Source organism: Theobroma cacao, chromosome 10 (assembly GCF_053813885.1).
Source record: "Theobroma cacao isolate CCN51 chromosome 10, ASM5381388v1, whole genome shotgun sequence".
NCBI lineage: Eukaryota > Viridiplantae > Streptophyta > Magnoliopsida > Malvales > Malvaceae > Theobroma > Theobroma cacao.
Window position 1 is genome coordinate 24,752,488 of NC_142648.1, and position 12,190 is coordinate 24,764,677.

General features: G+C 30.4%; 2 protein-coding genes across 2 annotated transcripts; one reads left to right on the forward strand and one right to left on the reverse strand.

Annotated features, from left to right (window-relative positions):
• Positions 1–6,550: 6,550 nt before the first annotated feature.
• LOC108663702 (uncharacterized) lies at positions 6,551–7,324 on the reverse strand. Its single transcript, XM_088802469.1, has one exon. It carries the CDS (start codon positions 7,290–7,292, stop codon positions 6,696–6,698), a length of 597 nt encoding a protein of 198 aa, XP_088658595.1. The 5' UTR covers positions 7,293–7,324; the 3' UTR covers positions 6,551–6,695.
• Positions 7,325–9,688: 2,364 nt separating this feature from the next.
• On the forward strand, positions 9,689–10,162 carry LOC148760475 (uncharacterized). Its single transcript, XM_088810502.1, has one exon. The coding sequence runs from the start codon at positions 9,689–9,691 to the stop codon at positions 10,160–10,162; it is 474 nt and encodes a 157-aa protein (XP_088666628.1).
• The last annotated feature ends 2,028 nt before the right edge of the window (positions 10,163–12,190 follow it).

Sequence of the window (12,190 nt, forward strand, 5' to 3'; positions counted from 1 at the left end):
TTCCTTGAAAACATATTCCTATGCTCGATTTCTGCAATATAATTTTGTGCTTGAGATTAGAGGTAAGCGACCGGTTAAACCGATCACGAATTCTATTAATGGAATTAATCAATTTTCTTAAGGGATCTAATCGAACCAATTGACTTCGACTCTTAATTGACTTAACTAATTAACAGATTTTAATCGGTTAATTTAGTTTTAACTGACTTAATCGAATTTTCATTACCTTTTAAATTTTTTTTAAGTTTTCAATTTACTTAATAAATAATTTTGGAATATTATTTCTATTATATTTTTTATGGTTAATAAAAGCTTTTTTTTGGGAAAATTTTGAAAAATTTGTGTTGATATTAAAATAAAAGGAATACGAAGCATTTCCACATTAAAATAAAATGAATCAGTGACATAAGTTTTTTACAGAATAAAATAGAATTTATGCCACTGCCAAATTCAATCAACATGATTTTCAAATATATCTCTAAGCTTAAAATGACAATGGCTATCGATTTTGTATCTACTTCAAATAAAAAAAGAAAAAGAAGTAGTAAATGAAATAGGATTTTTTTTAAAAGAGATTATTATAGAAGTTATTAAATTATCTAATTATAAATCTTATTTGGTGTACTGATTTAAAATCTTAATTTTTAACATAAGATTAAAATTATCTTAATGAAGATTGTAGTGAACTTAGTTTAATAAACAGTGAGACAATAAGAATTGGATAAATAGTTTTTAATTAAATAATTACTCATTTAAATTTTACGTAATTACATATTTAGTAATTTTTGTAAATGATATGTTCAAATGAAGTAAACTTTTTTTGAAAAGTATAAGGTGTTCAAATAAAACAAATTGATCAGCAAAAAAATCTTTCACATTCACTTGTGTTAAATAAGAAGATACATTTGCAGTTGTGATGAGATGAAAATAAGGTGAAATTCGTTTGAAGAAGCATAGGACTTTTGAATCTTCTAAAAGATAATTAATTCCTTTCATTTCACCTCATCAAAATTTTTGGTGCAACAAAAGTAAATGAAAAGAATTATCTCAGAAGTATAACTGATCATGCATTTAGTCAACAGGTTCCCATAACATATTCTTTTAAAATATTTTGCCAAATATAACAACATGTTCTTTTAAAATATTTTCCAAAATTTATCCAGCAAATTTCCTTTTACTTTTTTTTTATATAAGCATTATTTAAACTTGATTTTTAACACCTTAAATTATGCATTTACCTTCTCAACTTATCGAATAAATTATTGACACTATTTATTTCCAAGAAAATATATTAATTGATATATTTTGCATACAAAATCAATTATGGATGCAAGTGTCCTTTTCTAATCTTCTCCTTTTATCTAGACTTTAATGTTTATTCAATTCTTTATAGGTATAATACTTAAAAAAAATTAAAATATATAAAAAAATTTAAATAAGTCATAATTTTTTTACCAAGTGACATTCATTAACTATTATTATACTTTTACTTTAGATCAAGTAAGTTTTTTGACTAATTAGCACTTTATTAAATATTGTTAGTCAAAATGTCAATTAATTGTCATTGTTTTATCATGTGACATTGTCATATTAGATGATGGTATAACATATTGACATAGTACGATAATATAATCACGTGACATTTTTTTTTTTCGTGTTAGTGTCACATCAGTGTCATGTCAATGTCATATAAATATAAAATAAGAAGAGACAATTTGATTAATGACAATTAACCAATCTTTAGTTAGAAGGGTCCATTAAATTCAAAATAACAGTAAAACTGTTTGATTAAACATATGAACTTTCTTCAATAGTTCAAAAGTTTTTTAAAACATTATGCCTTCTTTAAATTAGATATGAGCTAATATACTTTTTACTTATAAAAACCATTACACTTTTTATGCAATTACCTTACTTTCTTATTTGAATTTGGCATAGTATATTTTTATCAAAATTAAAGATTCTATTTACTAATTTTTACTTATCTTTTAATTATATTAAATATATATTATTTATTATTTCCAACCTTCAAAGCGCAATCTTGACTTCTCCCTTGCTCACGAAGTAATGGTGTAATTTACTTTACTACATGCATATACTCATATTCATATATGGTGGTATCCCCTTGAAAATATATTTCTATGCTCCATTTCAGCAATATAATTTTGGGCTTGGGATTGTTCAAATGAACCATCGTAAAAATTTCTAATATGTTTCACTTCAATTCTCTTTTTATATATATGAATTCCTTTACAAAAGATTTTCATTCAGATTAAACAATCATTTCTTTACATTTTATAGAAAGTCATTACAATGTGTCAAACAATTCATCATTGAACATTACCAACTGATCATAAGTCTCAAGAAAATATGATTGCCGAAAGGGAAATTTGCAAAGAACCAATTTCTCTATTTATAAAGCGTCCACCAAATCCTCTGGCAAGCAAATGACTGCGAAACTATGTATTATTTTGTTACATAAAAATATAATCTTGATACATTGCAACGAGAAGAAGAAAGAATAGAAGTGATGAAAGAGAAGGCTTCACCAAGTCAGCAGTGATACAAAGCCTTCTTATGAAATGAACTGGAGAACCCCCAATAAACAATAAATTCGAATAACAAGGCAAACTGAAAGAGAAAAGAAAGGAAAAGAATGTTCAAACTTTGTTGAAGAACAATCACGGGGTGCACTGGTAGTTAGAAGAGACCTCTCTTCCACAGTTATTCAGTAAGACGCTCAATGAAATTGGAAGATCGAGTTTAATTATGCCTAGGACATTGGCTTTGATGGCAGTGCAAAGACAAACAGCAGCTTCAATATCGGCCAAGCCTTGAATGAGTGAGCAGCATGGCTTGGTTGGTACATCACCAAGCTCAACCTTCACCAAACCATTCAACAAATTAGCACAGACACCCAGGTTCAGCGGGTTACAATTGGACTTGCCCTGCTGGCTGAGGGCACCAAGAACCATGGCTGCTGCTGCAAGGTTAACAATAGGATTTTCGGAATTTTTTGCAGAATCCTTTGAATTATCATTGGAATTATCTTCACTTCCATTTGGTAGCTCATCGGAGTTTACCAATCCTTTCCCGTTTGATGAATCCCCGTTTAATAAATCATGCGAAACTTTTCCGACTCCATTTGATGAATCATGGGGGTTGATTTTACCATCATCATCGGATGGGTAATCAACATTGTGAGAGCTGACGGAAAACGCCAAGAAGAGAAGGTTGAAGGAGAGAAATAGAGCGGTTGATGCTGAGACCTTAAAAGCCATATCTCCAACGAAAAGAGTGATTGAGTGGTTGTTGAAATATTGGTTAATGATGATGAAGGTGGCGAAGTGAGCAAAGGGTTATATATACAAGAGAGATACGAACTTTAAGAATAATTAAAACTTGAAAATGCGACCCACGCAGTCACATTGGAGAATTCCCTATACTGTCTTTGGTTGGCAGTTCTCCTTAGAGACAAACCAAAGATCTCCCACGTCTATGAGAATCGAAACCAAAGGCAAATATATTGGATTTATTTAATAACATGACCACAACGTTGCCATGGGTATCTACATAATGCAGATGTGTGACCAAGCCAAAGGTTTCAAGTCTGTACATTTATTTTGCATACAAAATCAATTACATGTTTAAGTAAAATTATTAGTTAGACTTTAATTTTTATTTAATTCTTTATAAGAGATATGAGCTAATATACATTTAACTTATTAAAAATATTGCACTTTTTTTGCAATTACCTTTCTTTTTTTTTTGAATTTGGCATAATATAATTTTCTCAAAAGGTTCTATATACTATTTTTTTACTAATCTTTTAATAATATTAAATATATATTATTTTTATCTCAACCCTTCAAAATTGAAATCTAATTGACTTCTCCCCTGGTCACGAAGTAATGGTGTAATTTCCTTTACCACTTGCATATGCACCTCTGTGACAGGGTATGGATGACCTTTGTGTTGGTTATGTGAGGCTATTGAATCCTGTTGGTGTCTGTTGTTTTCTTTGGAATGATTCTGCTGGTGCAAGTCATTTGTCTAGCTTTGGACTTATGACTTGGGATAGCATTATCCTTCCCTTTTTAATGATATATCAATCTTTGCTTTTCAAAAAAAGAAAAATGCTAATACTCATATATGGTAGCATCCCCTTGAAAATATATTTCTATGCTCGATTTCAGTAAAATAATTTTGTGCTTGAGATTAGGGGTAAGCAATCAGTCAAATAGATTAGAAAATTTCATTAACGGACTTAATCAATTTTCTTAGAAGATCTAATCGAACCGATTGACTTTGGCTCTTAACTAAATTAACTAATTAACCAATTTTAATTGATTAATTTGATTTTAACTGACTTAATTGAATTTTCCTTTTTAAAAAATTTTAACTTTTCAATTTGCGTAATAATTAATTTTGAAATATTATTGGTATTATATCTTTTTTTTATATAAGCTAATTTGGGGAAAATTTTAAAAAATTTATTTTGATATTAAAATAGAAGGAATACAAAACATTTGCATTTTAAAATAAAATGAATTAGTGACATAAGTTTTTTATGTAATAAAATAGAATTTATTCCATTACCAAATTCAATCAAAATGATTTTTACATATGTCTATAAGATTAAAATGACAACGGCTATGGCTTTTGTATTTACCTCAAATAAAATAGGAAAAAAAGTAGTAAATGAAATAGCATTTATTGTAAAAGAGATTATTATAAAAGTTATTAAACTATCTAATTATAAATCTCATATGGTGTACTGGTTTAAAATCTTAATTCTTAATATAATATTAAAATTATCTTAATGTAGATTGTAGTGAACTTAATTTGATAGACTAAGACACAATAGGAATTGAATAAATAGTTCTTAATTAATTGATTACTTTTTTAGATGTTACATAATTATGTATGTAATTTTTGTAAGTGATTTATTCATATAAAATAAATTAATTGATGAAAAAATCTTTCAGATTTTTGAATAAATAAGTGAGATGTTTGTCATATATTTTGTAAATAAATAAAATTTTTTAATAAAAAGCAATGTAAATAATTTTATTAATATTAGTTTTGATTATTTTTAATTTTTTATAGGTGCTTTATATAATTATATCAATGATATTAACGTTTAAATAAAGATTTATAAAAATATAAAAAAAAATTTTCACATTGGGAAATTGAATATTGGCATAAACTATATACTTATAAATATAAAAATAAATAAATCAATTTTAAAATCAACAAAAACAAAAGTAAAATACCTAGACTTTCTAAATTTTAACAAAAATTCCTTACGGATCTATCAATTTTCAAAATAAATAATGAAATCCAAAAGTCTGAACACCGTTAATAAAAAAATATAAAAGAACTAAAATACCTTTTCTTCTTTCTCCCTTATTCTTTTTATCTCTCAAACAAAATGGTCAGCAGTTGACGCACTCATTTGTTGGCCGACCATCCCACTGCAAGTGCTCCCTAAGCAAGGAGAGCACCAATCTGGTGCACCACAGAGGAGGGGAGCACCCTTGGAAGCATCGATTTGGTGCTTCCCTCTTGGTGCTCCCAAGGGAGGGAGGGGAGGCTTGACAGAATTTTTTATTTTTTTTGCAAACGAGAGAAAAAAAATTTTAAAAATGAAAAAAAATAATTTATATAGTAATAATTTTTAAAATTAACGAAAGGTAAAATTATCTTTTCAATATTGTCATCTCATCAAACTAACAGAAGCATTAACGGTTAACTAATAGTTGAACTTATGTGTCCAGTAAAAAATATTTTTTTGAGACGAACTGTTTATTTTAAAAACTAATAAATAGACATGAAATTATGGTTAAAACTTAGAAAAGTCTAGATATATTACCCAAAAAGAAAAGACCAAAGAGATTACCTATTATTTGTCATTTGTTTGATGCAATCTAAATCCTTAACTTATATATGAATATGGAGAAGTTGTGTGAGTGAGATACATGCAAGACTTGCTTTAAAAAATAATAAATATAAAATCGATTAATTCGATTAACAGACTTAAATTTTTTTTTACCAAATTGATCCGACTTAATTGATTTGACCAACTTCCTTAATTGAATTAACCAACTTTTGTCACTTAAATCAATTTTAATCAACTTTTCCTCACCTATACTTGAGATTGTTGAAATGAACCATCTTAAAATTTCCTATTACGTTTAACTTCAATTCTCCTTTTATATATATGAATTCCTTTACAAAAGATTTTCATTCAGACTAAGCATTCATTTCTTGACATTTCATAGAAATTTATTACAATGTGTTAAACAATTAATCAAGAAGACCAATGACAATTCATCATTGAATATCGCCAACTCATCAGTCTCAAGAAAATATGATTTTTTTCTAAACATATAAAATAGATTCTAGCAAAGAACCAATTTCTCTATTTATAAAGTGTCCACCAAATCCTCTTGCAAGCAATGACTGCGAAAATATATATTATTTTATTGCATAAAAATATAATCTTGATACATTGCAACGACAAGAAGAAAGAATAGAAGTGCTGAAAGAGAAGGCTTCACCAAGTCAGCAGTGATACAAAGCCTTCCTATAAAATGAACTGGAGAACCCCCAATAACCAATCAATTCGAATATCAAGGCAAACTGAATGAGAAAAGAAAGGAAAAGAATGTTCAAACTTTGTTGAAGTACAATCATGGGGTGCACTGGTAGTCAGAAGAGACCTCTCTTCCACAGTTATTCAGTAAGACGCTCAATGAAATTGGAAGATCGAGTTTAATGCCTAGGACATTGGCTTTGATGGCAGTGCAAAGGCAAACAGCAGCTTCAAGATCAGCCAAGCCTTGAATGAGGGAGCAGCATGGCTTGGTTGGTACGTCACCAAGCTCAACCTTCACCAAACCATTCAGTAGATTAGCACAGACACCCAGGTTCAGGGGTTTACAAGAGGACTTGCCCTGCTGGTTGAGGGCACCAAGAACCATGGCTGCTGCTGCAAGGTTAACAACAGGATTTTCGGAATTTGTTGCAGAATCCTTTGAATTATCATTGGAATTGTCTCCACTTCCATTTGATAGCTCATCGGAGTTTACCAATCCTTTCCCGTTTGATGAATCCCCGTTTAATAAATCATGCAAACCTTTTCGGACTCCATTTGACGAATCATGGGGGTTGATTTTACCATCATTATCGGATGGGTAATCAACATTGTGAGAGCTGACGGAAAAAGCCAAGAAGAGAAGGTTGAAGGAGAGAAATAGAGCGGTTGATGCTGAGACCTTAGAAGCCATATCTTAAACGAAAAGAGTGATTGAGTGGTTCTTGAAATATTGGTTTATGATGATGAAGGTGGTGAAGTGAGGAAAGGGTTATATATACAAGAGAGATACTAACTTTAAGAATAATTAAACTTGAAAATGAGACCCACGTAGTCACATCGGAGAATTCCCTATAATATTTTTGGTTGGCAATTCTCCTTCAGACAAACCAAAAATCTCCCACGTCTATGACTGTGAGAATCAAATCCAAAGGCCAATATATAGGATTTAATTAATAACATGAGCACGACGTTGTTATAAGGATATCTACATTGCAGATATGTGACCAAGCCAAAAATTTCTAATATGCTTCGCTTCAATTTTTATTTGATATATATATATATATACACACGTATCTACATAATTCTGATGTTCGACCACGCCAAAGTTTTCTTCTACTCATATTTTCCATAAAAATCAATTATGCAACTTAATGTATATGTTTAACCAAAATTATTAGTTAGGCTTTAATTTTTATTCAATTTTTTATATAAAATATGAGCTAATATACTTTTTACTTATTAAAAGCATTAAACTTTTTATGCAATTATCTTACTTTTTTTATTTGAATTTGGCATGATATAATTTTCTAAAAAGGTATTATTTACTATTTTTTTTACTCATCTTTTAATTATATTAAATATATATTATTGTAATCTCAACCCTTCAAAGTTGAAATCTAATGGACTTCTCCCTGGTCACAAAGTAATGGTGTAATTTACTTTACCACTTGCATACGGTCATATTCATATATGGTAGCATCCCCCTGAAAACATATTTCTATGCTCAATTTCAGCAATATAATTTTGTACTTCAGATTAGTGGCGAGCAATCGATTAAATTGGTAAAAATATTCTATTGACTGGCTTATTTTAGTTGGTTAATTTGTATTTAACTGGCTTAATTGAATTTTTTTGCCTTTTAAAATTTGTTTCCAAAGCTTTATCTGGCTTACTTGATATAGCTAACCTCTCTAAAAGTATTTCGGGGCATAAATTTGTGTCGAGAAGGTTCGAATATTACTCATCTGTTTTTTACAGACAATAGTATGACATTCGGCAGGGCTCATAGACAAGAGGCTTCTGCTTTGAAGGCCATTTTTGTGGCTGGGAGAGAGATTCTCATTAAAGTAGTGGCACAAGCAATCCCAACATATGTAATGAGTTGTTTTAAGCTCCTTGACTCAACTTGTTAAGAAATTGATTCAATGATAGCTCAATTTTGGTGGAGTGGCGTTAATAAAGATAAAAAAAATTAACCAAAAGAATCGGAAGTCATTGTGCTCTTCAAAATTCATTGGAGGTATGGGTTTTAGAGACATCAAGAGCTTCAATTTGGCAATGCTTGCTAAACAGGGCTGGTGGCTACAAACGGAAGAGACCAACTCTTGCTTTTAAAGTTTTTAAAGCAAGATATTTCCCAAGAATCAATTTTATGAATACTTCAATTTGATCTAATCCTAGCTACATGTGGAGAAGCCTTAGAGAGAGTCATGATGTAGTTAAAAAACGGTCTAATTAGGAGCGTAGGAAATGGTAGAGAAATTAGTGTAAATCGAGATAACTGGCTGTCATATGATTTGCCTAAACCGATTATGAGTTTTAAATGTACAGTAGAATAGGAGTTGTGGGTTTCATAGCTGATAATTGAAAGAATAATGACATGGAATGTGGAAAAAATAAATAACATATTCCTTCCATATGAACGGGGTCTCATTTGTCAATGCCATTGAGCTTTAAAAGGCCTAAAGATAGGCAAGTTTGGTTCTTCAACACCCATGAGAGGTATAAGGTGCAATCGGGTTGCAGACTAATCCAAGCTGCTAGCTTGAATAATGTAGTGGGCTGTTTAAATGGTAATCGATTGGGACTTTGGAAAAAGATATGGCCATTAAACATTCCTAGGAAAATCATTCTGTTCGTGTGGAAAACCATTAATGGTATTCTTCTTACACGGGAAGCGATAATTCAAAGCAAAGTAAATGTTGAAGGAAACTGTCCTAATTGTGAAAATGAGCTGGAACTGAATACCATTGTTTGTGTTGTTTCCTATTGGCAAGGGCAGTATGGATGATATCTAAATGGGGATTCCTACATCTAGAAGAAAATTTCAGAACAGTGATAGATTGGCTACAATATTTATTTGATATAATGGAGAAAGAGCAACTTGAAGAAATAATGGGGGTTTTATGGGCTGTCTGGAAGGCTCAAAACTCGACGGTTTTTAAAAATCAAAAGCTGCGGCCGGTGCAGGTGTTAGAAAATGGCACCAGGACTATATCGCAATAAAAGGATGTTAATAAGGCACGTGGAAGCTTTTCTATTCAACAAACCAGGACAGTAAAATGGAGTCTCCCAAGGGTCTGTAAAATGAACGTGGATGCGGCATTAGTTAGGCTTGATGATGAGAAGAAAATGGGTGCGAGCTTTGTGGTCAGAGACGAGAGTGGACAGTTGATTCTTGCTGGTGCGAGTAAATTGAATTTTAGAACCTCTGCTGAAGAAGCTGAATTGGTAGCTGTTGTGTGGTCTCTACAGTGTTGTAAAAGGGAAGGATTAACGATACCTGAATTGGAATTGGACAGCTTGATGGTAGTTAACTGGATTAAAGAGAAGAAAGTTACTGGAGTGTTTGGTAATACAGTGAGAGATTTTTTTGATCTAATGCGCCAAGTTGGATGTGAATATGTTCAATATTGTCCTAGAGTGTGTAACAATGTAGCTCACTTGGTTGCAAAAAGAGTGAAGGAGATGGCTGAAGAAGCTATGGCGTGGAGAAGAATAGAGGATATGTATAGCAATATTCAACATGCTATGCTTAGAGATATCAGGAGTTCAAATTGAAAGCATTAAGATGTGGGGAGGTTAATGTATTCCATGGTTTTTATCCTGCAAGGTTTTTTCATGAGAAGTTTTTTAACGAAAGTATAGGGAGGGGGTTTAAAATAAACTGAGATGTTTTATTAAAAGGTCTTCTTATGCTTAGTTTGTATGATGTCTTGATGAATCAATGAATTGCATCATAATTCTTCCAAAGAAATAGTTAATTTTAAAATATTATTAGCGTTATCTCTTTTAGCGTTACATTGGAAAGTTGAATATGACTTGGATTATATATTTATATATAAAAATAAATAAATAAATTATGGAATTATCAGAAAAGAAAATACTAATGAAATTATGTATTATTTGTCATTTGTTTGCTGCAATTTGAACCTTTAATTTATATGTGAGTATAAAGAAGTTTTGTGAGTGAGATACATGCAATACGTGCATCAAAAAGTAGTTAATATAGTCAATTAATTCGATTAATCAACTTAAAAAATTTTTAACGGAACAAATCCAATTTAATTGACTTAACTGATTTTTTAACTGAATTAACCGATTTTTATCGTTAAGTTGGTTTTAACTGATTTTTACTCACCCTTACTTGAGATTGTTCACATGAATCGTCATAAAATTTTGAGTAAAATACCCCAACTCCTATGTTTTAATCAAAATTTCAAATAAATCTATTAATTCTCGAAATAGGCGCTCCGTTTCAAAAGTATAAATACCGTTAATAGATAATATGAAAAGATTAAAATGTATTGTTTTTCTTTATTAATTTAAAAAATTATTATTTATATAATTTTTTTTTATAAAAAAAAAAGGAGCACCAATCGGTGTGCTCCCCTCTCCTGAGAGCATCAATCGGTGCTCTTTTATTTTTTTAAATTAATAAAAAATAAAAATAATTTTTAAAATTAATAAAAAATAAAATTATCTTTTCAATATTACCACATCATCAAACTAATAAAAATACTAATAGTTGATTTACAACTAAACCTATATGTCAAAGATTTTTTTTGAAGCAAAGTATTTATTTTGAAAACTAATAAACTTATTTGAAATTTCGATTAAAACTTAAAAAAATGAAAGTATTTTACTCTATAAATTTCTAATATGTTTCACTTCAATTCTCTTTATATGTAATTATATATATTTACAAAAGATTTTATTGAGATGAAACATTCATTCCTTAGCATTTTATAAAAAGTTATTACAATGAGTTAAATAATTAATCAAGGAGACTAATGACAATTCATCATTGAACATTGCCAACTCGTCAATCTCAATAAAATATGATTTTTTGCTATATATATATATATATAATAGGTTCTAGCAAAGAACCAATTTCTCTACATTTAAAATAAAATGTCCACCAACACCTCTTACAGGCAATGACTGCGAAAATATATAACTTATTTTGTTGCTTACAAATATAATAAAGAATAAAGACAAACTGACAATCTATCGAAGTTATGAAAGGGAAGGCTTCGACAAGTCAATCCAAGTATCAAGGCAAACAGAAAGAGAAAAGAAAGGAGAAGAATGTTCAAACTTTGTTGAAGAACAATCACGGGGTGCACTGGTAGTCAGAAGAGACCTCTCTTCCACAGTTATTCAGTAAGACGGTCAATGAAATTGGAAGATCGAGTTTAATTATGCCTAGGACATTGGCTTTGATGGCAGTGCAAAGACAAACAGCAGCGTCAAGATCAGCCAAGCCTTTAATGAGGGTGTAGCTGGTTTGGTTGGTACGTTACCAACGTCCACCTTCACCAAACCATTCAGTAGGTTAGCACAGACACCCAGGCTTAGGGGGTTACAAGTGGACTTGCCCTGCTGGCTGAGGGCACCAAGAATCATGGCTGCTGCTGCAAGGTTAACAACAGGTTTCCCATAATTTGTTGTAGAATCCTTCGAATTATCATTAGAGTTATCTCCACTTCCATTTGATAAATCATCGAAATTTATCAATCCGTTCCCATTTGATGAATCCCCGTTTTATAAATCATGTAAAATTTTTCCAACTCCTTTTCATGAATC

Excerpts from the sequence above, each read along its gene's own strand:
- LOC108663702 (XM_088802469.1), bottom strand. The coding sequence starts at position 7,292 with ATGGCTTCTAAGGTCTCAGCATCAACCGCTCTATTTCTCTCCTTCAAC.
- LOC148760475 (XM_088810502.1), top strand. The coding sequence starts at position 9,689 with ATGAACGTGGATGCGGCATTAGTTAGGCTTGATGATGAGAAGAAAATG.